This window comes from Zootoca vivipara, chromosome 2 (genome assembly GCF_963506605.1).
Source record: "Zootoca vivipara chromosome 2, rZooViv1.1, whole genome shotgun sequence".
Taxonomy (NCBI): Eukaryota; Metazoa; Chordata; class Lepidosauria; order Squamata; family Lacertidae; genus Zootoca; species Zootoca vivipara.
This window is the reverse complement of record NC_083277.1, coordinates 104,616,444-104,643,073: the sequence shown is the minus strand read 5'-3', so window position 1 is coordinate 104,643,073 and position 26,630 is coordinate 104,616,444. Positions and strand designations below refer to the sequence as shown.

The window sequence follows — 26,630 nt, the reverse complement described above, 5'->3', positions numbered from 1 at the left end:
CTTCCTGCCCCCTCCCCTTTCGAAATGGTTTCAAAATCCAAAGGCAGTGCCATGGACATAGCCAGGATTTATGTTAGTGGGGTGGGGGTGGGCAGGACACCCACCTGTCAACATCCTCTGTCTAGCAGATTCGGAATGAAATGTCTCCGCAACAGTTGTTTAAAATCGCTTCCTTTTGACCCCATGTGCTCAGCATAGCTGCCAAGTTATCCTTTTTTTTCAGGGATTTTCCATTATGCTGAATAGGCTTCCTCGCGAGAAAAGGGAAAACTTGGCAGCTATGGTGCTCAGGAAAAAACCTGTCAAAATCTTTCTACAATTTCTGCTTTTAGGTTAAGTATTTGTTATTTATTTACTGCCTGCACCCCCGCTAAGGCCATGGGCAGTGCTGTCATAAGAGGAAGCCGAAATACTTAACGGCGGAAAAAAACAAACAAACAGGCTTTAAGCTGCATCTGTCTGTTGACAGCCACACAGACGTTAGCAGGATCCCTCCCAGAATCCACATCTTTTAGGACACCGTGCCGTCCCTTCTCTTTCTCGAAACTACTCGCCCTTTTAGGAAAAACTCCCGCCAACCCAGACACCCGCGTGCTCCGCCCAGGGCGACAGAGCCAATCGGATGAGAGGGTGGGCGTGGCGAATGGAACGCGGGAAGCAGACTGGGAGGCGGAGGAGGAGCCGTGGAACGGGAAGCGCTCGCATTGTTGCCAAGTTGCTCGGCTTCGAGCGCGGGAAAGAGAACGCTGGAGCGCGACCAACCGCCGGGGAAAAAAGATACACAACGTTCCATTTGCGCCGCGTCGAACGCGCGGGGAGGCTGCTGCAGCGACCAGCGCCGCCGCTGATCAGGGAAGTGCCCCGCCTGGATCTCGCTAACTACTTGCCCCTTCCTTCCTTCCTTCCTTTCTTCCTGCCTGCCCCGATCTCTCTGCGGTCTACGGAGAGGCAAGCTGGGATCCATCCCGGCCAAACCCTCCTCCCATGGAGAACTTCCAGAAGGTGGAGAAGATCGGCGAGGGCACCTACGGCGTGGTCTACAAAGCGAAGAACAAAGTCACCGGGGAGGTGGTGGCGCTTAAAAAAATCCGCCTGGACACGTGAGTGCAAATACATTCCTCGCCCGACACCCCCACTCAAAAAAACAAAAAAACAAAACAAAAAACCCAATTTCTAAGAGAGAAACTCTGGGTGGCCTGGCGAGCAAAGAAAAACTCATTGAAGGCGCTGGAAAGAATCTGCAGACGAATCCGCTCCTCTCTTTGCATTAGGAGGAAGAGGAGGAGCCGGGATTTTCTCTTTTGAATGGGTGGGTGACGAGCAAGGGGACTTGGGAAGAAGTTCGCGGCCCTCCCTCCTTCCTGTAATTTTGCGGACGGAGAACAGAACTTCCCTTGTGCGCCGATTCGGTATATGTTTAGGGCCGACCTACGCGAGGCGGAACGAAAGGGAGCTGTTTTCCTCCCCTCCCCTCCCCCTCTCTTGGCCTCACTTTGGGGGGGGGGCTCGTAGTGCCTACTCTTCGGTGGGGGGGTGCCCTCAAGTTCTGTTTGGCTGCAATGCCCAGTTACTCCGGTTCAGGATGCTCGACTTCTTTTGAGTACATAAGTTTCCCCCCCTCTCTCTCCCAAGTTTTATATGAAACTTCTGAATTGCAACTTATTGAGAAGTACGGTTCTGTTCATACGGATCTGAATAGAGGCAGTTAATTTGCATGCGTTAATTTACTAAGCAACACTTGAACGAGTCCACTGTTTTATTTGATTTATTTTGTTGTGTTGTGTTTTATGATGGGCGTAAAGCCGAATAAACATTCTGACAATATTACTAAGCAACACTAAACTGTTTGTTATTGCCAGTTACTGCATTGCAAAATACCACTCCCCACCCTCTCACTATATATAAGGGCCTGGTGACTTCTTTTTCAGTGTATCTGAAGAAGTGTGCATGCACACGAAAGCTCATACAGTACCAATAACAAAGTGCACCAGAAATGACCTCTTCCGGGTCGGGAGAGGCCCATACGCATGCGCACAAAGGATTTTCGGCGCTTTTTCCCGACCCGGAAGAGCGCTGCCGCGCTGCGCGCCATAAGAGCGGGCGGTGGGGGTCGTCGCGGGCCGGATTGGCAGGCCAGTTGGGCCGCATCCGGCCCCCGGGCCGTAGTCTGGGGACCCCTGCCCTAGATCTACAATCCTATAGCCCAGGCACCCCCAAACTTCGGCCCTCCAGATGTTTTGGACTACAATTCCTATCTTCCCCAACCACTGGTCCTGTTAGCTAGGGATCATGGGAGTTGTAGGCCAAACATCTGGAGGGCCGCAGTTTGGGGATGCCTGCTATAGCCAGCCTTGAGCTATTTCTGTTGAACTCAATGAGACATCCTCTTGAGTAGTCACATTTAGGATTGTGCTGTAGCGTCAACTTTTAATATTACCGTTACTTGGGTGTTTAAAACATAGCGAACGTTGACTGTGATAAGTTTATATCCCAGCCTTACTCTGAGGAAGCCCCACATTGACATATTTGTTTCTTCCTAATTAATTCTCACGACAACATTTCAGTAGATTAGGCTCGTTGCCCCGTGCAAAGCTAACAGCAAACCATAGTTGAAAGAAATACTGTATACTGGTACACACAACTCAAATGTCCCTTGTTTTGCACTTCACTTCCTAGAGAACAGAAGGAAGCCGAGGAAGGAAGCAGCCGGCTTTAAGCGTTGTGTGACTCAGTGTGTACGGGCACTGCGTTTCTTCCCAAATAAGCCAGGGTTTGGTCTTGGTCTCTTGCTTGTGTTTTGTTTCCCTGCTCTAGAAAGGGAGAAGGCCAGTCCCTATGGCTTATGCGCAGCATTGCAGCATGATCCCCTGGCAGTTGAATTGTTGATCCCGAAAGAGGTTGACCTAATGAAATAGATCAACTTGACTTGTGCTGCATTCCTTTCCCTTTCGTATGGTAGGCCAGAAGCAATGATTACTTTATTGGCGTTGCTAATAGATTAATTAGATGCATTAATTGCATATTTGAAAATGTGCCACCTGAGCTGTGCCTTTGGAAAGAGTTTTTCAGTGCTTGCAAGCGCTGTTAACAGTATAATGAGCAAATATTTTTTATTTTATACATCGATGGGGATGCTGTAATTACTTGGTAAACTGAGGCTGTGTGCCGTTTACAGAGCACTCTGTGCACGTTATTATCCCCTACCTTTAAGGTATCTCTCTCCCCAAAGAGAACATGGAATGTGCGCAGTTGCTGCCTTTTTTCAGCATTCTGATCTCAGGATTTCTAAACCTCTGCCTCATGGTTTTCAGGGACAGGAAAATACTGTTTGAGCATAGCATTACCAGAACTCTTGGCTGTCCATTTGGTCAGGTAGAACTCTTCCTAGCAGCGGTCTGCATTGGTGACGTACGTGCAAATTAGCTGCAGTTTGTGGCATGCCCACCTGCCATGCACATGCAAAATCAGGTGTCGGGCAGGTGAAAATGCAGCTGCCGGTTCAGAATTGGGACCCTTGGAGCACACTCCTGATTGTACATCAGCAAGGGAGGCTTGCTGTCACTGCTAATTATCTGATTGGTGGTGAGGGCAAACCAAGCGAGATTGTCCGTGCTACGGAGTTCCCCATACAACACTAGCTGGAGGTTGAAATCTGTGCCTGTTTAGCCTGCTGGCGAGATCCAGAGTTCTGTACCCTTGTTCTAACATGGTGGCAGTTTGCCTACCCTGCTTTTAACTTATTTAGGGCCATTTTCCCACCCCATTCAAACCCTTCTATACTACAGTCGTACCTTGGAAGTCTGTTTGACTTCCAAAACGTTCAAAAACCAAATAGTGGCTTCTGGTTGGCCGCAGGAAGTTCCTGCAGCCAATCAGAAGCCGTGGACATTCGGGTTCCAAAAATAGTTCCCGAAGCGGAACAGTCACTTCCAGGTTTGTGATGTCCGGGAGCCAAAACGTCTGGTTGTTTGAAAAACCAAGGTATGACTGTATTTGACAAACCAAATTATTCTGGGTACGTAGCACCACCATCAAAAACAGTTCAGTCGGTTGCATCACAGTGGAATGTCCACAGTGGAAAATCCTTTCACCCACAAGTTCCTGATGCTCAGTTTGCTGCATTGAGGGAGCATCTTATTGTGTCATATCAGTGGGTCACGGACACGGATACTTCAACTTCGTGGCACCCTCTCCACCCTTCTCACCTTGTTTGCCCTCTTTGTTTGCAGGGAGACTGAAGGCGTCCCAAGTACAGCCATCCGGGAGATCTCCCTGCTAAAGGAGCTGAACCACCCCAACATTGTCAAGTGAGTAGGTGGAAGGAATTTGGTTGAGATCTGTGCTTTGGGAAGTAGTGAGTAGAATGTCTTCAGTTCCCATCTTATTAATTAAGGGTGCAACAACCCTGGGAGGTGCCATCCTAACTGCCTATTCTATCTAGTATCTGGAGCAACCATCAGGGGACGCTTCAAAGAAGATTACATAATAAACAGTGAAACTGCGTAGAGCTACCATTCCCCAGTGTTTCTGTTTCTATAAATCTTTGAGGTGTGCAGCCTGGGAGTCATTTTGGACTCACAGCTGTCCATGGAGACGCAGGTCAATTCTTTGTCCAAGGCAGCTGTTTATCAGCTCCATCTGGTACGCAGGCCGAGACCCTACCTCCCTCCAGACTGTCTCGCCAGAGTGGTGCATGCTCTGGTTATCTCCCGCTTGGACTACTGCAATGCGCTCTACGTGGGGCTACCTTTGAAGGTGACCCGGAAACTGCAGCTAATCCAGAATGTGGCAGCTAGACTGGTGACTGGGAGTGGCCACCAAGACCATATTACACCGGTCCTGAAAGACCCAGTGTAATAGGTCCCGGTACGTTTCTGAGCACAATTCAGAGCAATGGTGCTGACCTTTAAAGCCCTAAACGGCCTCGGCCCAGTATACCTGAAGGAGTCCCCCATCCCCGTCGTTCAGCCCAGACACTGAGGTCCAGCGCTGAGAGCTTTCTGCAAGAAGTGAGGTTACAGGGAACCAGGCAGAGGGCCTTCTTGGTAGTGGCGCCTGCCCTGTAGAACGCCCTCCCATCAGATGTCAAGGAAATAAAATACTGTATCTGACTTTTAGAAGACATCTGAAGGCAGCCCTGTTTAGGGAAGTTTTTAATGTTTGATGTTTGATCGTGGTTTTAATATTCTGTTTGGAGCTGCCCAGAGTGGCTGGGGAAACCCGGTCAGATGGGCGGAGTATAACTAATAAATTGTTGTTGTTGTTGTTGTTGTTGTTGTTGTTGTTGTTGTTGTTGTTGTTGTTAAGATTTAAGGGTATTGCATTATTCCTGGCCCCCAAAAATGCCTTCTCATTATTGCTTCCTTATCAGATTCCTTATTTCTTTCATCCCCGACTTTCCAGGTTGCTGGATGTGATCCACACCGAGAACAAGCTCTACCTGGTCTTTGAGTTCCTACACCAGGACCTCAAGAAGTTCATGGATTCTTCATCTGTGATCAGTGGCATAGAGTTGCCCCTTACCAAGGTGACTAGGAGGAGGGGAGGGCTTCTGGGCTATGAAACGTATGTATGCACACACACACACGGTGTATACTCTGGCTACGTTTGTTTTCGCTAATGCACAGATTAGTGCAGAAGCGCTGATGTTCTGCACTCACAGGTTCGCCCTGTTTTTTGAGGTTGGCTTTGTGTATGCAGTGGAATGTGTGCACAAGGCCAGCGTTGAAGTGAATGAGGAAACTCCCTGCATGTTTAGGGAGTCCACATGCATGGAAGGAATGCACCAGTGTGGCTAAAGGCTAGATCTTGGATCTCTCTAGAGTTGAGTAACGTCTTCATATAGAAATGGGTAAGGCAAAAGGTAAAGGACCCCTGGATGTTTAAGTCCAGTCAAAGGCGCAACTATGGGGTTGTGTCACTCATCTCGCTTTTTAGGCCAAGGGAGCCAGTGTTTGTCCACAGACAGCTTTCTGGGTCATGTGGCCAGCAGGACTAAAGCGCTTCTGGCGCAATGGGACACCGTGACGGAAACCAGAGCGCACGGAAACGCCGTTTACCTTCCCATCGCAGTGGTACCTATTTATCTACTTGCAATTTTTGGCGTGCTTTCGAACTGCTAGGTTGGCAGGAGCTGGGACAGAGCAACGGGAGCTCACCCCGTCATGCGGATTTGAACTGCCAACCTTCCGATCGGCAAGCCCAAGAGGCACAGTGGTTTAGACCACAGCGCCACCTGTGATAGACGTGGGTGCAGATTATATGGTTTAATGTTGTTTTCACACTTTATCCTTCGGTGATGTGTTTTTAAAATGACAAAAAAACCTCCAACTTGGCTTATAACAAAAGAAGGGCTGAGGCACACAATCTGCCCACGGAGGGGGGTGGACATGGTGTGGTTCCCCCCCCCCAGCTTGTCCTTGGTTTGCGTAGAGCAGGAGCCAGCAAACTTTTTCAGCGCTGTCCCTCAGACCTTGTGGTGGGCAATACTATGTTTTTGGGGGGTGAAAAAGAACGAATTCCTATGCCCCACAAATAACCCAGAGATGCATTTTAAATAATAGCACACATTCTACTCATGTCAAAACACACATTTAGAAGGCGATTGGGCCGGATCCAGCCCCCAGGCCTTAGTTTGCCTACCCATGGCATAGAATCTACATACTTCAGCAGGCAGGGAATCTGCGGAGCAATAATTTGCTCTTCTCCATCCATTCACGGTAATTGCAAATGTGCTAGAATCCATGTGAACCCCAAGGCCAGCTGGGAAGGGAAATGTCCTATTGGGTCTCATAGCAGTCCTTTCTCCTGGCCATTGCAGAACCTGGGGTGAGCTGGGCTGTAAATCCTTAGCAGCCAGGCCTGAGACAAAAAGTGACAGCAAGGATCCCCAGTGTTGCAAACAGAAAACCCTGGCAAACTAAAAGCAACACGTCAGGCTGATTTGATTACAACACTTCCTATAGCTACTAAATTGTATCTTCATTCAGTGTCAAGTGGCCTACAATATCTACAAGGTAACACCAACTAATGTGACAAGCGAATCCCCCAAAGTAGGGGATTTTTTTGGATGGCGTATCAAACGGAGAATAATTCAGGCTTGAGGCAACATGCCTTCCAAAATAAGTATAAAATCCGAACCACAGCACAGATGCGCCTGGTTACATACACGACTGATTAATATATTTAGCAGTGAATAGGTTGGAAGAAGTTGGTGCTCCAGAGGCAAACTTAACATAGACAAATGCAATCCCTTTTCCCTACTTAATCCTTTCCAGGTGTGGCCAGTTCTGGCAACTGAGCAGCAGAGGTGTCCCCTCCCATCATTAATATTCATTTGCAAAATCCCAAGATCAAATGAATTTTAATGACGGGAGAGGATTTAGGTCATCTCTGCTTGAGCTGTTGGCTCGACTTAAGTGGCGACACCTCGTAGGTTCAAGTAGCAGGAAGGAACATGGGCTCGGTTGGTTCCCAGCATTTTAAGCTCTCAGCTGCTGGTGCCGAGATCAGTTCTGACAGCGAGCTTTCCTTTTGCTCTGTAGGGCTGCTCTCTGTCTCTCAACCTTTTTCTGTGTGTCTTCCCCTAGAGCTACCTGTTCCAGTTGCTGCAGGGACTTGCCTTCTGCCACTCTCACCGCGTGCTCCACCGCGACCTGAAGCCACAAAACCTCCTCATCAACGCAGAGGGAGCAATAAAACTGGCCGACTTTGGGCTCGCTCGTGCGTTTGGTGTGCCTGTGCGAACCTACACGCATGAAGTGAGTGTGTGTTGCTCGCATGTTTCCCCCCCCCATCCACTCCCCAAATATTGAGGGAAATTGTCCCGGTGCTGCACGTGTGCGTGTAATGGCACAAATTGGGTTCCCAGACTTCCCCCCCCCCCAAATTGATGGTCCAGGAAGCTCCGTATCACTAGTTAGTATTACAGTGATACCTCAGGTTAAGTACTGTATTTAATTGGTTCCGGAAGTCCGTACTTAACCTGAAGCGAGCTTTCCCATTGAAAGTAATGGAAAGTGGATTAATCCGTTCCAGATGATGAAAATCACCACCTAAAACAGCAATTTAACACAGATTTTATTGTCTTAACGCAGGCGTCCCCAAACTGCGGCCCGCCAGATGTTTTGGCCTACAACTCCCCTGATCCCTAGCTAACAGGACCAGTGGACAGGCATGATGGGAATTGTAGTCCAAAACATCTGAAGGGCTGAAGTTTGGGGGTGCCTGGTCTAACGAGACCATTGATTCATAAAATGAAGGCAATAATCAATGTACTGTACTATAAAATAAATAAGACAGTTATTTTAGATGGAAAAAATTAACATTTGCAGTATACAATGGTACCTCGGGTTAAGTACTTAATTGGTTCCGGGTTGCCATTCGCACCCCAAAAAGTACTTAATCCGAATGGCGATAGTGTGCAAAGCGTCGATAGAGCGCTTCTGCGCATGCACGCGTGGCAGAACCCAGAAGTAAACACTTCCGGGTCTGTGGAGTACTTAAACTGAAAGTACTCAAACTGAAGCGTACTTAAACCGAGGTATGACTGTACATGGGACTGCACGCAGGGTGGATAAAATTCAATGATTTAAAAATAATAATCAAAACATCAGATTTTTTAAAAATTTAAATCAGATTTTTTTTTTTAAAAAAAAGTTTAACCACACCAGTTAACAAACATAGATACATATGCTATAATGTTACTGTTTCAGTTAAATAAATTGTTTACATTGTTATTAAGGAAACAGTTGTTTTTCTCCTTCCAATAAAGCACAGCAGAAGAGTTGTCCAAATATACAGTAAACAGTTAACTTATTAAACCTCACAATAATTTCATCATTATCGGTCTATGTCTTTCTAATAGTATAACCAAATCAGTAATTTTTGATATAACTGTAAAAACTACTCTGAAAATTTATTATTCCAAAAATGAAACCTTCATCTGGTTGTAAATGTTAAGATTGTACCAGCAAGAAGTGAGTCTTTGTGTAAAAAAAGAAAGAAAAAAGATTTAAATCAAGACTAGTGATTTAAATCGTGACTTAAATCAAATCCATCCTGGCTGCACCTAAAGACAGTTTGGAAGCTTGATTCGTTTAAAAATGCAGTTCCCAACCTCAAACTGGGGCCAGCAGGTTTGGTCGCATAAACCCTCTTCAGTGGCCATCAGTTTGCATCCACACTCAGTTCAAAAGGCTTTTGAGCTGTCTTTTCCGACAAGAAATTGCCCTGATTGTTTGAAGTCCACATCGGAGGCCCTATTGTGTGTTTTAACGTTGGCATAAGTGTCAGTTTGTGGGTGCAGATTGGAGGACCGTTTCTGCCATAGTGCCTTCCTGAGAAAGAGTCTTCTGATTCATGTTTTCTTACAGGCACTGAAAACTGGTAGGCTTTCTGTTAGTACTGCGCTGCACTCCCCTGTTTACTGACTGGTGGGTTTTCTGTGTCCACCCTGTTTCTCATATTTTAAAGTATATTCATAGATTTTTCAAATTGTGGCCAGATGCTTCTGTTTTTCTTTTAGATGGAAAAGTGGATGCTGTTGTTTGATGATTTATTTATGCACAGCTTTTCGACCGGTGGACATATTGAAACAGATATAGATGCAGCTGAGTAGATGGAAATGCCATAAATCAGACATCAATAAATAAGTCAGCAAGCAAAGCAATACTAAACATTGAAATCCACAGGAGAGACAAAAGAAAGCCACCTCAAGCTGCAGGATTTTCACCAAATAATAATAATAATAATAATAATAATAATAATAATAATAATAATATATGTACCACTACATAAATATGGTAAAATAGGTCTTCAGTAAGCAATGGGCATTTCTTGGGCACAGCATTAGAAAAGCTGTCATTGAGATGCAGCCTGCAAATGTAAAAAGATGCTGTGACTTTCTTATGAGCGTAAATCTGTAAAAAACCAAAGCAATACAGACTTTAATAGTGCTTTAGTTTAACTGTTATGATCGAAGGATACATGGTTGCCCAGAATTCCCTATTTAGTTGGCACCTGCTTTGTGCAAGAGAGACGGTCTGGGAATTTGGATCCCCCCCCCCAGCTGTAATAATAATCATAATTTTAATAATGCTATTATTCATACCTCGCCCATCTGGCTTGGTTTCCCCAGCCACTCTGGGCCGCTGTGAGCAAGATGGGAATTTGCACTGCAACACATCAGCCCGTTGGTTTTATCTTCTTTGGTATAGGCTATACAGACTGGCAGTGGACTGTTAAGATTTTAGATAGGGCTCATTCTCAGCCCTGCTTGGAGATTTCAAGGATTAAATCTGGAATATTTTGTCTGCACAGCTTGCACTCTGCCACTGAGCTACTGCCCTTTCCCGCAAAAAAAGAAAAATTTCTCTTCAGATATTCAGATCTGTAGAACACTTTTCCATCAGATGTCAAGGAGATGAATAACTATAGAACCTTTAGAAGACTTCTGAAGGCAGCCCTGTATAGGGAAGTCTTTTAATGTGTAATAATAATATAAATATTTAATATTTAGATTTGTATACTGCCCTATCCCCACATGTCTCAGGGCAGTTACAATGTAAAATCACAATATAAAATGCAAAATACATAATATAAACATAAACTACCCAGTAAACACCCCCAACCCAACCAAGCCTGCTCCCTCCTCCATGTGACAGCCCTTTAGATATTTGAAGATGGCTATAATCTCTGTCTCCTCTTTCCAAGGCTAAACACACCCAGCTCCTTCAACCATTATAATGTTCTTATATATGCTTGAAGCTACCCAGAGTGGCTGGGGCAACCCAGACAGATGGGCGGGGTAGAAATAAAATTATTATTATTAATAATAATATTGTTGTTGTTGTTGTTATCTGCAGCGAGCACCAATATAAGTTGGGGAAAGGGCTAATCTCATGGTTTTTTGGACCCTGTGTTTCCTTTGTCAGAAAAACCTTGGTGGAGGGAATGTTTATCCAAGCCAGTTGTTTTGGGTGCGCACATTCAGCGTAACCCTCCTTATGAAGGAGTTGCTAATCTTGCCTTCATTCACAGGGACTGGAGTTGCATCTGTAATGCAGAGAATAAACTGGGACTCCTTCCTGCCAATGGCTTGTAATTTAATTGAACATACGTATAAAGGGGGGAAAAACAACACTATTGTTTATGGTTGTTTTGTGCTTTACACTAGGTGGTGACCCTCTGGTACCGAGCTCCAGAAATTCTCCTGGGCTGCAAATACTACTCAACAGCTGTGGACATATGGAGCCTGGGTTGCATCTTTGCCGAGATGGTATATTCCTTTTTTTTTTCGGGAATGAAGCGGGATGGGCCTAGGGAACGTGGCACCAGCTGGAACAGCTGATCAAAGTGAACCCAAAACATGGCCAGCGGTGCTAAGGTTGGAAGGGGCAGTCAGGGAATCTTGAATGCAGACCAGGGTCTGAAAGCCCAAAGCAAGCTCTCTTGGGGGAGGCAGAGGCAAAAGATGTGAAGCCACACTGTCCTGGAAAGGAGAGAAGTAATAGATGCAAAAAGTACAGTGGTACCTCTACTTACAAATAACTCACGAATGTTTCTACTTACGAATGGAGCTCCGTCCGCCATCTTGGATGCGGTTTAGATAGGATTTTTTCTACTTACGAATTTTTAGATAGGGTTGCTTCGACTTACGAATTTTTTCTCCCAATGCATTCCTATGGGATTCGACTTACAAATTTTTTCAACTTACAAATGTGTGTTCGGAACGCATTAAATTGGTAAGTAGAGGTACCACTGTATTGGATAACTGATGATGCCCTGCTGCCACTTCCTATGTGGGCCTGCATCTCTTGACCCTAAATTGCTCAGGGGTGCTGCAGGTGGAGACGGTAAATAAACTGGGCCAGAAAAGTTCTGGGCATCATCCAACGTTCCCAGTGTTCACGGGCAAATAGTTTCATAGGGTGGGGAGGGATAATTCATCTCACTTTCTGTATTGGAATCCAAGTATCAGCAGGCAGCAAAATGTCACCGAGTTCAGCACATCCGCCATAGTCTCTAAAAGTTACAATGCAGTGCCCAGTTCAAAATGTGTTTACGAGTGCTGGGGGGGGGGGGTGGCGGCGTCTGAAGCCCAAAATAAGGTTGGGGGAACCCTGTTGCCAGCTCCCACCAGCCCTGACTTCTACCATCCTTGCTGGCATTGGTGAGAATTGGGAGTCCAACAATATAATGGGGGGGGGGGTTTCAGTTCTTTGCCTCCTCCTCTGGAGCAACGTTTGTCAAAGAGGAGAGCTAATGATTTGGTTTCAGTGTAAGGCAGCTATGCCGTCCCGTTCTCCAGATCTGAACGGTGCCTTCTAGAACTGCAGGAAAAGGTTATTCTACTTCCATCCCACTGGATCAGTGCACTTCTTGTCCCGGTACAACTGCCCGAGCCCAACAATTTCAAATGCTGCTGATGAACACATATTTACCACCTACCCCCCACCCCCCACCCAGATGCTTAAACATTGCAAGGATTTCTGCCTTCCACCTAATCAGTTGCACCCATGGAACTCTAGTTTCTTCAAAACGTTTAATGCTGTCGGTTCGACATCAGTTCACATAAGTGAACTCTCACATGTTCCTTTCTTCATTTGGAGCAGGGCTAGAGCCCTGATCAAACGCTTCCCACTTCCTTGCTTTTTGCCTTGTGAAGAGCTGCTGATGGGATCAGTTGACTTGGCAGCACCTTGTCGGGGAAGCAACCGCTCACGTCATCCCCTTTCCCTGGGGCAAAAACCGCCAGAGAACTGGCAGCGGGGAATAGAAGGGGATCTGTTGTGGGTTCACCTTTTGAGGATGGCAGTACAGCTCTAGGCGGTGATGCTTCCCTTTCCGGTGGGGGTGGCTGGGCATTTATACTCCAGAGATGAGTGCAGAACTATGTTGCACGCAGCTCATGCCTAGGGCTGTGCGTCATGGAAGGAGGGACTTGTGGAACTATCCCCATGGGAGCTTTCTGGGTCAGATATCTTTCCTCAGTCTTAGGTGGTCTGGATTGCCTGGCAATCCTGGTTTGAGCATCTTACAAGGCTGTTAGCCCTTGTAAGTGGTACCAGGATCAGAAATGCATTTTAGTTTACTAGCTGCTTTTCCGTCCGGTAAATGAGGCTTCCGTAACAATACGTAAATAACATAACAAACAAAAATAGTTGTGTACAAATGGCGGCACTAAAAAAAGCCAAATAAAACCTAAAAGCAGCAGGTCGGAATTTGAAGATGAAAAGCAGATCAAAGCAGTTATATAAAAAAGGTTACAGCTTAAAAATGTTGCTTTTTTAAATAAACCTGTTACTTGAGTTTCATGTAAAGAAATACGCTGTGAAAAAATGTGATAAGCATACAGTCAATTGATAGGTATGATTAGAACTCTGCAGGCTATCCAAAAAGATCAGTGTAGCAGCAGCATAATCGAATGTTCAGGAAATAAGAAATTAAATAATTTGAGAATGGCCTTTTGCTACAGCCTGTCAAACTATTTATGTGACTGGCAGCGGCTCTCTGGGTGTTGGATGGAAACAAGGTCTTTCCCGTCATCTTCTCCCCAATACTTTTAACTGAGAGGTGCAAAGAATCAAGTCCAGGATCTTCTGCACTCAAAGCACTGAGCTTTGTTGTTATTGCTGCAGCGGAGTTAGGCAGAGAGGTGCCAGGTGGCCCTTCCTGGGCAGGGAGTTTCAGAGATTAGTGGTCATCCCAAAGGAAGCTGAACTCGGTGCATTACTTTTATCTCGCCTTAATAACTGAGGATTCATGTGAAGCTGCTGATCTCAGAAAGTGGGAAGCATACGTGGGAGAAGAGACAGGGCCCAGACAGTTTAAGACTTTAAGGTTCTTTACCCGGTTTGCACCCCGTCCAAAAGTACATTGGAAGCCAGTGCGGGTAGGCCTGACTTGAGTCTGTTCTTACTAATAGAGAAGCAGCAGTCTGCATTAGCTGCAGCCTCTGATACATTCTGATGAGTAGCTCAACACAGAACACATCACAGCAGTCCAGCAGAGAACCTGGTTAGACACTGATCTGCTCTGTTTTTGTGGCCTTGAACAAGCGACAGCCCGCGTGTTTTTTCTTTCATTCTCTGCACTCTTCCTATGGTTGTGGGGGAGGCTAAGCACAATTGAGAAAACCTCCCTGCACATAAATGAATATAAATGGTAAATGATTGTAGATTTCCTGCTACTGCTGCTTCACCTTTGGAGTTGCTTATTACAGCAACTGATATACCTCCAGTAGAAATTCTCATAATAGTGATAATAACAATAATTTATTATTTACAGTATATGCTGCCCACTCTGGGCAGCTTCCAGCAAATTAAAATACAATACGACATCAAACATTCAAAACTTTCCCTGAATAGGGCTGCCTTCAGATGTCTTCTGAAAGTCAGATAGTTGTTGATTTCCTTGAAATCTGCTGGGAGGGCATTCCACAGGGCATGCATAACTACCGAGAAATGCTCAAGCGTGATTTACGTAAAACGGGTGGGGAATGTTGGGTCCCATCAGCCCCAGCCAGTGTAGTCACTGGCAGAAATGTTGGAAACTGCAGTCCAGGAAGATCCAGAGGGTGACAGGTCCCCCCCACCGTAAAAGGTAATGTCTGGCCCAATAGCTTCATGGGTGAGTTGGGATTTGAACTCGCTTCTCTCCAGTCCTGATTACTACGCCATGCCGAGTCCCTTGAGCACAATAGTAGTTTTATGCCGGCCATGAGAGGAAGGAGGCATGGCTGGCTGAAGGAAGGAAGGTGTTTCTTAACACTGGGAGTCTGAACTATCTTCCTCCTGCCAACAGATAACCCACAGAGCCCTCTTCCCTGGGGACTCTGAAATCGACCAGCTCTTCCGCATCTTCAGGACCCTCGGCACGCCGGATGAGACTGTGTGGCCAGGTGTCACTTCTATGCCCGACTACAAATCCAGCTTTCCCAAGTGGGCCCGACAGGACTTCAGTAAGGTAGTGCCACCTTTGGATGAGGAGGGCAGGAAACTCCTAGCGGTGAGTTGCCAAGGCAGTACGGGCGGAGTCTCAACAGCTTTAGGGGGGAAAGGGTGTTGAGCATTAGCAAATATCCAGACCAGTGGGATGAGAGCATTTGCTCTGTGCATGTCTTCAGTTCCCTCCCCCACACAAGTCATGGATCATTTCCTGGAGTAAAGTCCGATAAGTGGAATTCTGGTTTTTTAGAAAGATTTGAGTATGCATTCCCATGCAAGTGTCTATATCTCGCAGAGCTTAAGCCTAGTAATCCTTAGGAAGTGGCATATGATGCATTGGCAGTCCTGGCTTTCAATCTGCTTTAAACACATTTTTTTCCCCATATAAAATCAGATTCCCATCCCAAAAGAAATATAGCAGATCAATTTCCAGTAAAGACTGGATTTTTCCACGAAGATACTGGCTTCTGCCTGTTCTCTCTGCTTGTCACCATATTTGCGAGCTTCCTCCTTCCTAAACTCTTCCAGGTTTTGATTATCCATTATCTCCTGGGTGGTGCGCTCACTATCTTCTGATTTTGGCAAATAATCAAGAAATTTTAGCAGCAGTCAAGAGATGTATTCAATCCCTATTCTCATTTAAGGCAACATCTTTAACATCTCGAACTAACAAAATATAAGGGTGCATGGGGTAAAGTGTAGCCTGTTATTTCTTCGTTTTTCAGTATTCTCCCATAATTTTCTGAATTTAGGACACATCCAGAATAGATTCCACATCCCAGTGCTTTCACCTTTACCTTTCACTTACTGTTGTATATATCTGATTAAGATATAGCAGTGTTAGGTACCAATGGAACAAAAACTGCCTTTATACTTCTCACCCTCCGCCTGTTTCTGGACCTCCTTACCTATAACATCCCTAGCTGGGGCTGATGGGAAATGCAGTCCAAGAACATCTGCGGGAAACCAGTTTCCAGCTGAGGCTGCTGGGAATTGCAGTCCAAGAACATCTGGAGGGCACCAGCTTCCTCACCCCTGCTTTCTGACATTTTGCTCTTGTTGCCGCAAACTCCTCCTTGCTATATTTTGCCACCTCCCTGTTCTCAGTCCTGTTTTTTGTTTTGTTTTTTAGTGTTTGAGTTGTCTCTGCTTTTGTCCTGGGGTTACACCTGTGTCCCACTACAGAGACTGTATCATGTGTCTCCTGTGAAGGACCGAGGAGAGTTGGCTGCCTGCTCTTGGGCATCCTGCTTGCCGCTAACTCTTTGCTTCTTTCGCCTTTAGCAAATGCTGCATTACGACCCCAACAAGAGGATCTCGGCCAAGACCGCGCTTAACCACCCCTTCTTCCGGGACGTCACAAAAGCCGTGCCGCACCTCCGCCTTTGAGATGAGAGGAGAGTGGGGCCAGCAAACCTGCCCTCTGGCAAACTCAGCAGCCCGTCCCTTCTTGGATTTTGCCAGGTGCCTGCACTTAGAAAAGACTTTTCTCAGCTTCACCGTGAATGGAAAACTGGAGATCCAGCCCACACCTTTGGGGTTGTTTTATATTTACTCTTGGGTTTATTTTAAAGTACTAGCTGAGTGTGAAGGATGCCTCGCAGAAGCCCCCAGAGACAGCCGCTGCAGGAAGTCTAATTGCTCAGGAGGCTACAGTGTCATTCCTTTTTTAAAAAAAAAACAACAACCCAGGATTTCTGTCTCTTTTCCCTTGGTAACTTTTACAAAGCGTCTTCTGTATTGCCGTGACTCACTCAATTCCAACTTCCTCTGCAAAGGTCAGCTGTGCATTTGCTTGAGCGGTCCTTGCTTCCAGCAGCCAGAGATGGCGTCTTTCTGATTTGGATCATGGGTATTGGTTGCTGCTTGCATGATTAAGTCCTCCTGATGCTGGCAGAGGTGCTCACCATTTCCTTTCAGATGGGATACTCAATGAGGACTATGCACTTAACTATCCACTTTTCACAAGCAGGAATATTTCCTTCTGTAAAGGAGCTGAGCAATGCCTGCAATATACGAATGTGATATTCCTCATTGCACCAGTGATAGCAGTCAAGAGAGTCTGGTAGCCTTTTCCTGATGGACCATGGTTTGTGATGCTGGCTGGTTGAAGCCCTTGGAAAAAGAAATTGGACTGTCAAAGCTCATAAGAACAGCTTGCTAACCAGCCACGTAACCACTGTCTGTATATTCATTGGGGGCAATGGGCATAACCCTATTCACTTTCCAATATCTTACTGTCTTGTCTCCTGTACGTGCCTTTCTGGTCTGTGGCATTGAGTTATTAGCCTTTCCATCTGTGTGGGTGAGTGGCCAATTTAAGAGAAGGTGGGAAATATTGCAGAAGCTTTGCCCTTCTGTACTTATCTGCAACTGGACTTTCAGTTCGTTGCTCTTTGGGCTCAAACTTATTTTTGGTAAACTAGCAAAGCCCTCAGGTGGAATGGATCTGCCAAGTAGCTTTGTCTTCAAGCAGTGTGTTGTGTGAAAATAGATTGATAACAAAAATTGTGTGTGAGTGCTTGTTAATTTTTTGAAGTTCAGGTGTGAGAATATTAAAGGGATAAAATTGCAGTTATTTCTCCCCTCCCCTCTTGTATTTTAGCCAAAATAGTGCAACTCCTACCTTCAGTTGGGGAATTATTATTTGTGAACTGCACTGTTCCAAGCTGCAAATGTCAACACCTCTATCTTTGTGCTACTATGCCTTGAAGACACTCAGACCTCTCAGGTTATTTCAGTGAAATAGTGAAATGCAAGGAATAGATGTGATTTGAGGTGCAGACAAACATTTAATCTATGGGCAGAAATTTAAACTTTCAATCCTGATTAGTTTCTTATAAATTACATGTGATGAACTAGAATTCTAAGCTTTTAGAACTAGTATGATTGGTAGAGATCACTCAGTCACCTGGATTGAGCTAGTGATAAAGCTTGTCCGCAGAAAGCAAGATTCACTAAATATAAAGTATAAAACCCTAAAGGCAGCCTGCACAGTGCACTGGTGTTGCAATACCTTGAATAATCTAAACAAAGTATCTTTGCCCTTTTTATAGTAAAATTTAAAGATGTTTTTCTAGTTGTTTTGGCAAATCCCACTTACCAATGAATAGTGTGATGGGTCCAAAATGTGAGACTTCTGTAAAGCAAGGGATCATTTCTATTTCTGTAAGGTTTTCATTCTTTTTTTGTAACTTAAGAGGTATGTTGGAGCGATATACACATTTTATACAAGAAAATGTGTTCTGTGAAGTAACATTGCCTATTCTTCAAATTCAGTGAATATTGAAGGGAGGGAGTTATCCATTCATCATAAGCCATAATCTAGTCTTCATTCATGTATGAAGTGTCTGGTGTTTTGGGTCTAGATGAAGGCTTACTTTTAACCATTCTTAAATATATTCCCTCTGTGAACAACTGTATTCTGTATGAAGACAACATGCTAACCTGGCAGATGTGAATGGGTCTTCATTGAGAAAGTGTGGTACAGTATTTTGCTTCCATTAAGCTGAAAATATGGTAGCTCCAGATAGCTTTTAAATGCCAGCAATACACCATCCAGAAAATGTCAAGGTAGAAAGGGTTTTGTTCCCCTCCCCATAGCACTATGCATACACAATATTTAGAAGTGAGACTTTTCTTCTCTCTTCCACCTCCCCTTCATCTTTCAGCTAGAAGATGTTTATATATTTATAACGCTGTTGTTGTTTTTAAAAAGAGTTCTGGTTTTGTATAGAATTTGTTAGTCTAAGCACCTTGTAATTAAACTTTTTAAAGGGAAAAAAATTATTTTTGTCCTTTCCTTGGTAGCTCTTTGCAAGACAGATGTTTCTAAAATATTGTGGCACTAGTACATTTAACTCATTAAAATATCTGTACTTTTTAAACATGCGACTATCCTCTTGAACAAAGTTTTTCTGTTTTGTCGTTGGTCTCATTTGAGCTGGGGATTCTTGCCTAAGTCCAATGGGGCAAAAGACATCTAGACTGTTTATCTGCCCTGCAGTCCACTGCAGGATCTAGTATGTTGTGCTGGTGTTGCAAAGTTACACTGTGGTTCATCCTGAACATGAGCAGACACACAAAGAAATTGTGTCTTTCTGCAACCAATGTGTGTGTGTGATACTTCCATGAAAGTCCAACAGGTGATTTCCTCTTGCCTCAACCAGCAGTTTGGGGATTAAAAGAACTACTTCCTCTTTGGCGATCACACGTAGCTGAGTAAGATTGTCTTCCATGAACACAGTTTTAACAGTGAGTCCTTAAGTGACTATGGAGGCCAATTCTGGATCCACACATCCTTCCACAGTGAGGACATAGGTTTCTGTGCCTTCCTCCTAGCACGTTTCGTCCTGAGTTTGAGTGTCTTCAAAGCCCATGACAAAGGTTGGTAAAGGCTGTTCTTCAATTGAAGCGCTCACAGGCGAGTGTTTCCTAATTATCGGTGTTTATACATTTTTTTAAAGATTTGCCTTGTCTTTGACCACCACCATTATGCTTTCCATTTTTAAGTTGGGAATAGAGTGCAGTAGTTGCTTTGGAAGACGAAATAAAAGAAATAGAGGGAGTAGGGCCACGTGGTCCCTGAAAATCCTGGGCACACTTGAGGGTCATCCAGTCCAACCCCCTGCAAGCCTGAGGATGTCCCTCAGAAGCAGCTCCCATTGAGCCCAGTGGGACTTGCTCCCTACTACGCGCCTTCAGAGGTCAAGGGGTCACAACGCTCCCATATGCCCCCTCCCCTCGCTCCCCCTCAGACTGCCGCTCAAAGGGCAGGTCGCTCCTCACTGGCCGGCGCCGAAAGCGTAATCGCTGGTTGGGCCAAAAAAAAGTTGAGGCCACGCCCGCCAACGCGCTTATCAATCAATCCTCCGCTTCTCGCCGAGGACGTCTGGCCCTCGGATTGGACGCTGCCTACTGAAGTCCCGGGTTATAACTGGTTGGAGATGCCAGAGCGCTCCTCCCCGCCAGGTCACCTTATTTGTTGTTTATGAAACCTCCTGAATCGGAGACCTTCCTAATGGTTCGCTCCCTCATCAGTTAGAGAGATACCCCGCCCCTCCTCTAGGCTAGCTGCTTTTCAATTGGCCATCCCGCCTCCTCTAACGCCATTGGTGGGGGAGCTTACTGCCCATCCTTCCCTTCGCCGGGTCCCGATTAGTCAGCTAGGGCCTGGGTGCGGTTTCGCGCGGCGCGATTGGCCTGGAGGGCGTGATCGGTCCCCAGGTGCCCGGCGCTCATTGGCTCGGGAGGCAGACTAAGCCCTGCCTTCCGGCGCAGAGGTGGGTTCGGTTGAGCTAGTTTGTTTGTGTGCGAGGCAGACGGGGGCCGAGAAGAGGGGGGGCCCCGAGTCGGAGCCGCCTCAGGTACCCACAGGAGGGCGGGGGGCGAGAGACTCGGGCCTTGCCGGTTGTCCGGGTTACCTGAGCGAGTGTCCTTGCGGAGTGGAGCGTGGTTGCCTGGGGTTCCCTCGGAGAGGTGGTTGCCTGGCTACCCCCGGGGGTGGGGTGGGGAGAAGTCGGGCCCTTCGGGTGGAAAGGGGTGGGGAAGTGCCTCACCGGGGGGCCTGGGCCTGCGCTGAGGGAACGGGGAAGAGGCCGAGTGGAGGATCCTTGGCGTGGGGGGGGGGCGGCGGCGGAGGTGGGCTTGGTCGGGTGGGCAGGTCTGCCCTCTTTCTCCCCACCCCTGTCCCCGTCCCCTCCCTTGGCCACGAAGGGTGGGCGACCCGTCACGCTGAGTCTGCGAAGGCACGGAGGACCCGCATGAGATGGGACCGCGACAGCGGGGGGTGGAGGCGGAAGGGCCTTGGCACCCTGGGCAGTCGGATGGCGAGGCGCACTTGCTTCACTCTGGGGGCTGGCGACAGGGTGAGGCCATCAGGGGGTGTATGTGGGGGGGAGCATCTTGTCCCCTAATAATTCGTTTTTATTGTGTGTGTTTTATTTAATGTAGGTGGTGTTATAGGAATTCTCAAGTATAGAATAAATGTTGGTGGTTAGCCATGGCTGAGGTGGTGTGACTCTGTAAATCGGCTTCTTGTTTCCCTATGTGGTGGAGCAGAGCCTAGATGCTCCCGGCCTGTGGGATGCATTAATAGTCTTTGTGTGTATTGCTGTGTCTTCCGTAAATTTGATACTGTGGCTACCCTTGCATTGAAAGTATTGGCAGGGCTTACTTTACAAGTCTTTATTTTGAAGGCGATAGTAAGAAACACCAGCCACTGTATCATAGGCTGCACACTTCCATGGTCTCTCACTTTTATTCTTGAAATCTCAAGCTGGTTGTGCTGCTGTGGGGTGCCCATATAAAAAGTCTCCAAGCCTGTTTCTTGTATTATGAAGGTGGTACTTTTGTAGCACCACCACCTTGTGAAATTGCAGCTGCCCTAGTTTTTGCTAGTTGTCATGTGACCTGAGCACAGTTGCTTGACCTGTTGAAGCTGCTATCCTTAGTCCATCATGTTTTGTCAGTGTTGGAGCATTTCTGCCTTCATATAGTACTGAGGTTTCCTTTTTTCTCCCTTGGGCTCCTTAATCCAGAATTTCTTTCTTCGGTGTGGTCACCTGGGAGCGGCAAAGTTCTTCGATTCTTGTTGCCTTTCAAAGCAAAGCCACCTATTGTGTGATTAGCATCCACAGGGAGTCTTTGATTCTGTTTAAGTTCAGGGTTCTAGTTAGGCATGTGTGATGCTTCCACTAATCCTTGTAATTATCCCCTGCATATTCAGGAGATGGGCACATTAGGGATTCATAGATATTTCTCTACTGTAAGGGGTTTATAATCGCTTCTTACAGCTTGTCTTTATTAAAAATGTATTGGGGTAGGCAAACTGCCCAGAGAACAGCATGAAATAAAAATAGGTTCCTTGTTGATGCAGTATGAAAAGTAGAGAGAGCTGATAGGAAGTACCTAATGTGTCCTCAACCATAAGGCATAATCGGGGTCTTTTATATGGTAGAAATGTGCAGGTGTTTAAGCTGAAATTGTAAAAACGAAGTCATGTGCTCCGCACCTTTAGATAAAGTGATTGGCTACTTTCACATGTGACATTATAATATACTGATTATTTAAGAACTAGCACCATGGCATATTTTTCATAGGATTCTTTGATATTAATAGTATTTTGATGTTGATCTCATATTGTTAGTGTTGTTATTAGTGCTATGATTCATCCCTGCTTCCCTGGTCTTTGTCTTGGCAGTAACTCAGATTTGCTTCCAATCTGTGGATATAGGTACAGTACTTATATTATTTCCATGTTTTGTAATGGCCATTGTGCTGCAGACAAATAAAATTGATCACATCACATGTGTGGAATCTGATAATGGATCATTTGTAGAGCTGTAAAGAAAAGGGAGGATGTGAATCATGAAAGTTAGATTGCAGAGAGTTATGAGGTCATCCAGTGTGGGCTTGTCCTAGAGCAGGCATCCCCAAACTTCAGCCCTCCAGATGTTTTGGACTACAATTCCCATCTTCCCCGACCACTGGTCTTGTTAGCTAGGGATTATGGGAGTTGTAGGCCAAAACATCTGGAGGGCCGAAGTTTGGGGATGCCTGTCCTAGAGTCTCTTCTTCAGTCTGCAGTATGTCAAATGATAAGCCTTCTATTGTTTACTGATGGGACAATTTCTACTGAATCCCTGAAAGAAGTTACCTCTTCCTACTTTTTTCTTGGTCAGTGTAACACAACTTTGCTTGTTAGAAGACAACTTAGTAACATTAAAATATGTTCACAATGGGATCACCTTACAGTATATGTTCAATGACTTAGCATGGGTTAAGTATACCTAAGGGATGTGGGTGGCGCTGTGGTCTAAACCACAAAGCCTAGGGCTTGCTGATCAGAAGGTCAGCGGTTTGAATCCCCGCAACAGGGTGAGTTCCTGTTGCTCGGTCCCTGCTCCTGCCAACCTAGCAGTTCGAAAGCATGTCAAAGTGCAAGTAGATAAATAGCGGGAAGGTAAACGGCATTTCCGTGTGCTGCTCTGGTTCGCCAGAAGTGACTTAGTCATGCTGGCCACAGGACCCGGAAGCTGTCTGCGGACAAACGCCGGCTCCCTCGGCCTATAGAGCGAGGTGAGCGCGCAATCCCAGAGTCGCCCGTGACTGGAACTAATGGTCAGGGGTACCTTTACCTTTAAGTATCATACCTGAGCTCTTTTTCAAGAGAGCAACACTTCTTCTGTACTTGTAGCACTATACCCCAAATGAGTAAGACTTGATTACTGAGTATAATCGAAAACCAAGAGTGGTTCATAACAGTAGGCTAATGTGAATGAGCTTGCAAAATTTTGATGAAAATTATCAAAATTACTTGTAGTAACAAATTGCTATTTTTATTGGAAGTTGCATATTGTAGCAATTCACAAGCTTAGTGGCTTTTGCCAGTATTATGGGTTCGATTCAACATTAATCTTACTTTGACTAGACCTATTGAAATGAGTAACTTAAGTCCATTAATTTCAATGTGTATGCTCTTAGCAAAACAAAGCTGGATACAACCCTCTATATCTTAACAACTTTAACCATTCTAGCTGCACCCTTTCCCTCCACTAAAAGTGTTATGAGAAGAACATATTTGGATGCTTATGCTGTATATTTGCACTCATTTTCTCAACAGGGAAGTTGCACCCCTCAATGTGCAGTTTCTTTTTTGCAAAATAGCATTAGGATCTGCCTTACTTTTGCTTACTACCATCCATAACTGTACACTGCTACAAAAAGTAACTTCTGGGCTTCTTTTCTGGTGGATATAGAAAATACCCCAACACTGGTTTGACATTGTCACTTAACAACTTGCCACACATCTCCTTCCCACTATATAAAAGGGTTGTGAATTCCTGTGGTCTTAAACATGGAATAGTTTGGAGACCAGAAAGTATATGAGAAAACTAGAAGGCTTTACATTTTCATCTTGGAAAAATACCTGCTCTCCTAATTGCACTGATGATCTTGGTAAGTTGAGTGTAACATAGATTTGTGTTCTGCTTTGAACTTATTTGGTGGAATAGTGGTATATAAACAAAAATAACAAATCAGCAAATAAACAGTGAAGGCAAAAAGGAATCTCAAGAGCTGTTGTTTAAAGCAAGAATACCCAGACAAGATATGTGTTAATCAAGGAACGAGGGGAGTGTTGGCTTCATTTCCTACTTTGGAGCTTTCCAGGAGTGTTTGGCTGTCTGAATTTTGGAATAGAATGCAGGTTGACCTTTGCTCTGATCCAACTGCACAGTTTTTGTGAGCACTATATTTGCTAATATATGCATTTGTGGTTTCTCTGGCTGTTTGACACATATTAAACAGCTATGCCTTTAATGTGTCTGAAAAATGCAAATGGACATTAGGTTTCATTAGTAACAAATGGAAAGCTCCCTGAAACTCCCAACTAAATGTTTTGAAACATCTAGTTCTTCTTAGATCTTGGTGAAGAAAAATCATTTATGTTGTTCCTTTTTTGTGCTCTCATCTGCCATTTATTTTGAAGGTTTTAAAATTACAAAAAAAAGCTGTGGTATTCCAACTCTTTTCTAAACTTTGGTTAAATCTGGCTACAAAATGGGCTATCCAAAACTAAGGATAAAGGATTGCTTCCAAAATATGCTCAGGCCATGACTTTGAGCTTCATGTGGAGGGAGATCCAAAAATATAAAGTAGTTTTCTGTCCTTGACATTCATTCAGTCATGGAACACGCATCATACTGTTAACAGGTATTATCCTTTGATTAAGATTGCAGTGGGACATAGGGAAAAAAGATCTGAAAGGTATGTGGGGCCTAAGTTGCTTAGGGCTTTGTCAAAACTAGTACTTTGAATTGTAGCTGAGAGAAGTCATTGCAAGCTGTGGAGCAAAATATGTTCCCCGCTGTCCACGCCTCTCAAAAGATGAGATGCTCCATTTTACCCTCACTTGCAAACTTCATAGGCAACTCTGTATAGAACCTATTACAAAAGATTAGCCTGTATGTTACAAAGGCCTGGAAAAATGATTGCTAGACCGAATTAGGAAGGCATTATCGCCATTGACTTCCAGGTGCTTTTTGAAGACTTTTTTTATACTGACAGGCCTTTATGCTTTCTTGATTAGTCATTTTAATGATTATTTTGTATTGCTTCTATGGTGTGTCATGTATATATTGACTCTGCCTTGATATCTTATGAGTATGTTTTTTCCTAAATAACTAAATGAGGGAGATCGTTGCTTATATCAGTGGGTTGTACATTGAAGGCAATTCGAAAAGGAGGCCCAGCTTTGCTTTCACTTTGATATCTGCTTACCATTAACTTTTCAGAACTTTGTCAGTTTTCTCAAGAGAGAAAATACTAATGCAACATACTTCTAGACCTGAAAATTTACTGTACTCAAGTAAATTGCATAAGAAAAAACCTAATTATTTTAAAGCTTTTTTTTAGAGTTTTGTTATGTTGGGTGCCTTAGCATAAGGATATCACAGATATTATCCCAAATCTGAATTAAAGGGGTATATTGCTAAAATGGTAGGCAATAACCTCTCTAAAGATCACTGTTTTAAGTACATGGTTGCGTACTTGTGCCACAGTCTAGCTAACTAAACTAACAGAAAGGACCAAACTCTTGGCAATGAGAATCTAGGCTAGATATTTTATTTCTCAACTGCCTGCTGCCTCTTGTTCCCTGACCCTGATGCAATATCCCTGGCAAACTTCAGCTTCCCGTTTTGGTCTGCCAGTATTTAGAGACTTTCCTTTCATCCTAGAACAATAGGATGGGGTAAACATGTAATCTCACCTCTTCCAGGCTTGCCCTTGAATTGGTACAGGCAGATTCAATGCAAACTATTGTGCTCAGTGTGTGCACTCAGACCCAGGAGTAAAGGTTTTCCTTCAGACCAAAGTCCCTCAGTTGTTGATATTTGCTTGTTTCAAACCCTGGGAGCACCAGACATTTGGAAAGCTGCAGCAAATACTAGTAAGCAGAAATTACCGTATATACTCGAGTATAAGTTGACTTTTTCAGCAAATTTTTTGTGCCGAAAAAGTCCCCCTCGGCTTATACTCAAGTGAGGCAGGCAGCAGCAGAAGGACGAGCGGTGAGAAAGGAGCCCTTTCTTGCTGCTGATCCTGCCGCCGCTGCCCACCTCTCGCAAGGGCAGGAGCCGCGGTTGAGAGAGGCACTGCGCTGCGCCTTTCCCAACCTTGGCTCCTATACCTGCTCTTGTGAGCGGCAGAGGAGGAAGCGCCCACTCATGCGAGGAGCAGGAAAAGGAGCGCAGGGTCTCGGGGGGTCTCGTCGGACCCCCGTTTCTGCCTTTCATACCTCCTGCCCCCTCCCACACAGCTGCTCCATGAAACTCTCCGAAGGTGATTGGCTTGGCGCTCTCCAGCTGCCTCTCTTGGCGCTGTCCGGTGGGAGGGGCAGAGACTCAGGGGTGTCCGCGCAGCGCTCTCAGGCTCCACGTCCATTCGGCCCTTCATTCTTTCAAGGGGGCCTTCCTTGCCTCATCCTGACTGGGGGGGGAAGGGCATTTTGAGGCGCTCATGGTCAGAAATGTCCTACTCGCCTCAGTGGGGTTTGGTGGCACATCAACGTGCGTCGCCTTTCCGCCTCAGGAAGAGTCCCGGAGAAGGGGAGAAAGAAGTAGGGCAAAGAGTCGTGGCTCTCGTGTGGATTTCGGCCACGTTTGAGGAATGGCTGTAGGC

General features: G+C 45.4%; 2 protein-coding genes across 5 annotated transcripts in view; both read left to right on the top strand.

Annotated features, from left to right (window-relative positions):
• The first annotated feature begins 649 nt into the window (after positions 1 to 649).
• CDK2 (cyclin dependent kinase 2) lies at positions 650 to 18,839 on the top strand. Its single transcript, XM_035103938.2, has 7 exons — positions 650 to 1,100; positions 4,230 to 4,307; positions 5,404 to 5,527; positions 7,590 to 7,760; positions 11,177 to 11,278; positions 14,806 to 15,009; positions 16,233 to 18,839. The coding sequence occupies exons 1-7, from the start codon at positions 985 to 987 to the stop codon at positions 16,335 to 16,337; spliced, it is 900 nt and encodes a 299-aa protein (XP_034959829.1). The 5' UTR covers positions 650 to 984; the 3' UTR covers positions 16,338 to 18,839.
• Positions 18,840 to 20,219: 1,380 nt separating this feature from the next.
• The window catches only part of RAB5B (RAB5B, member RAS oncogene family), a 28,987-nt gene continuing 22,576 nt past the window's right edge, over positions 20,220 to 26,630 (top strand). Inside the window, exon 1 of one of the 4 annotated variants that reach the window (XM_035103941.2) lies at positions 20,220 to 20,314. The gene's annotated coding sequence lies outside the window, so the exon portion shown is untranslated. Of the gene's footprint in view, positions 20,427 to 26,630 lie in introns of all 4 variants that reach the window. The other 3 variants (XM_035103939.2, XM_035103940.2, XM_035103942.2) reach the window with 3 other exon arrangements.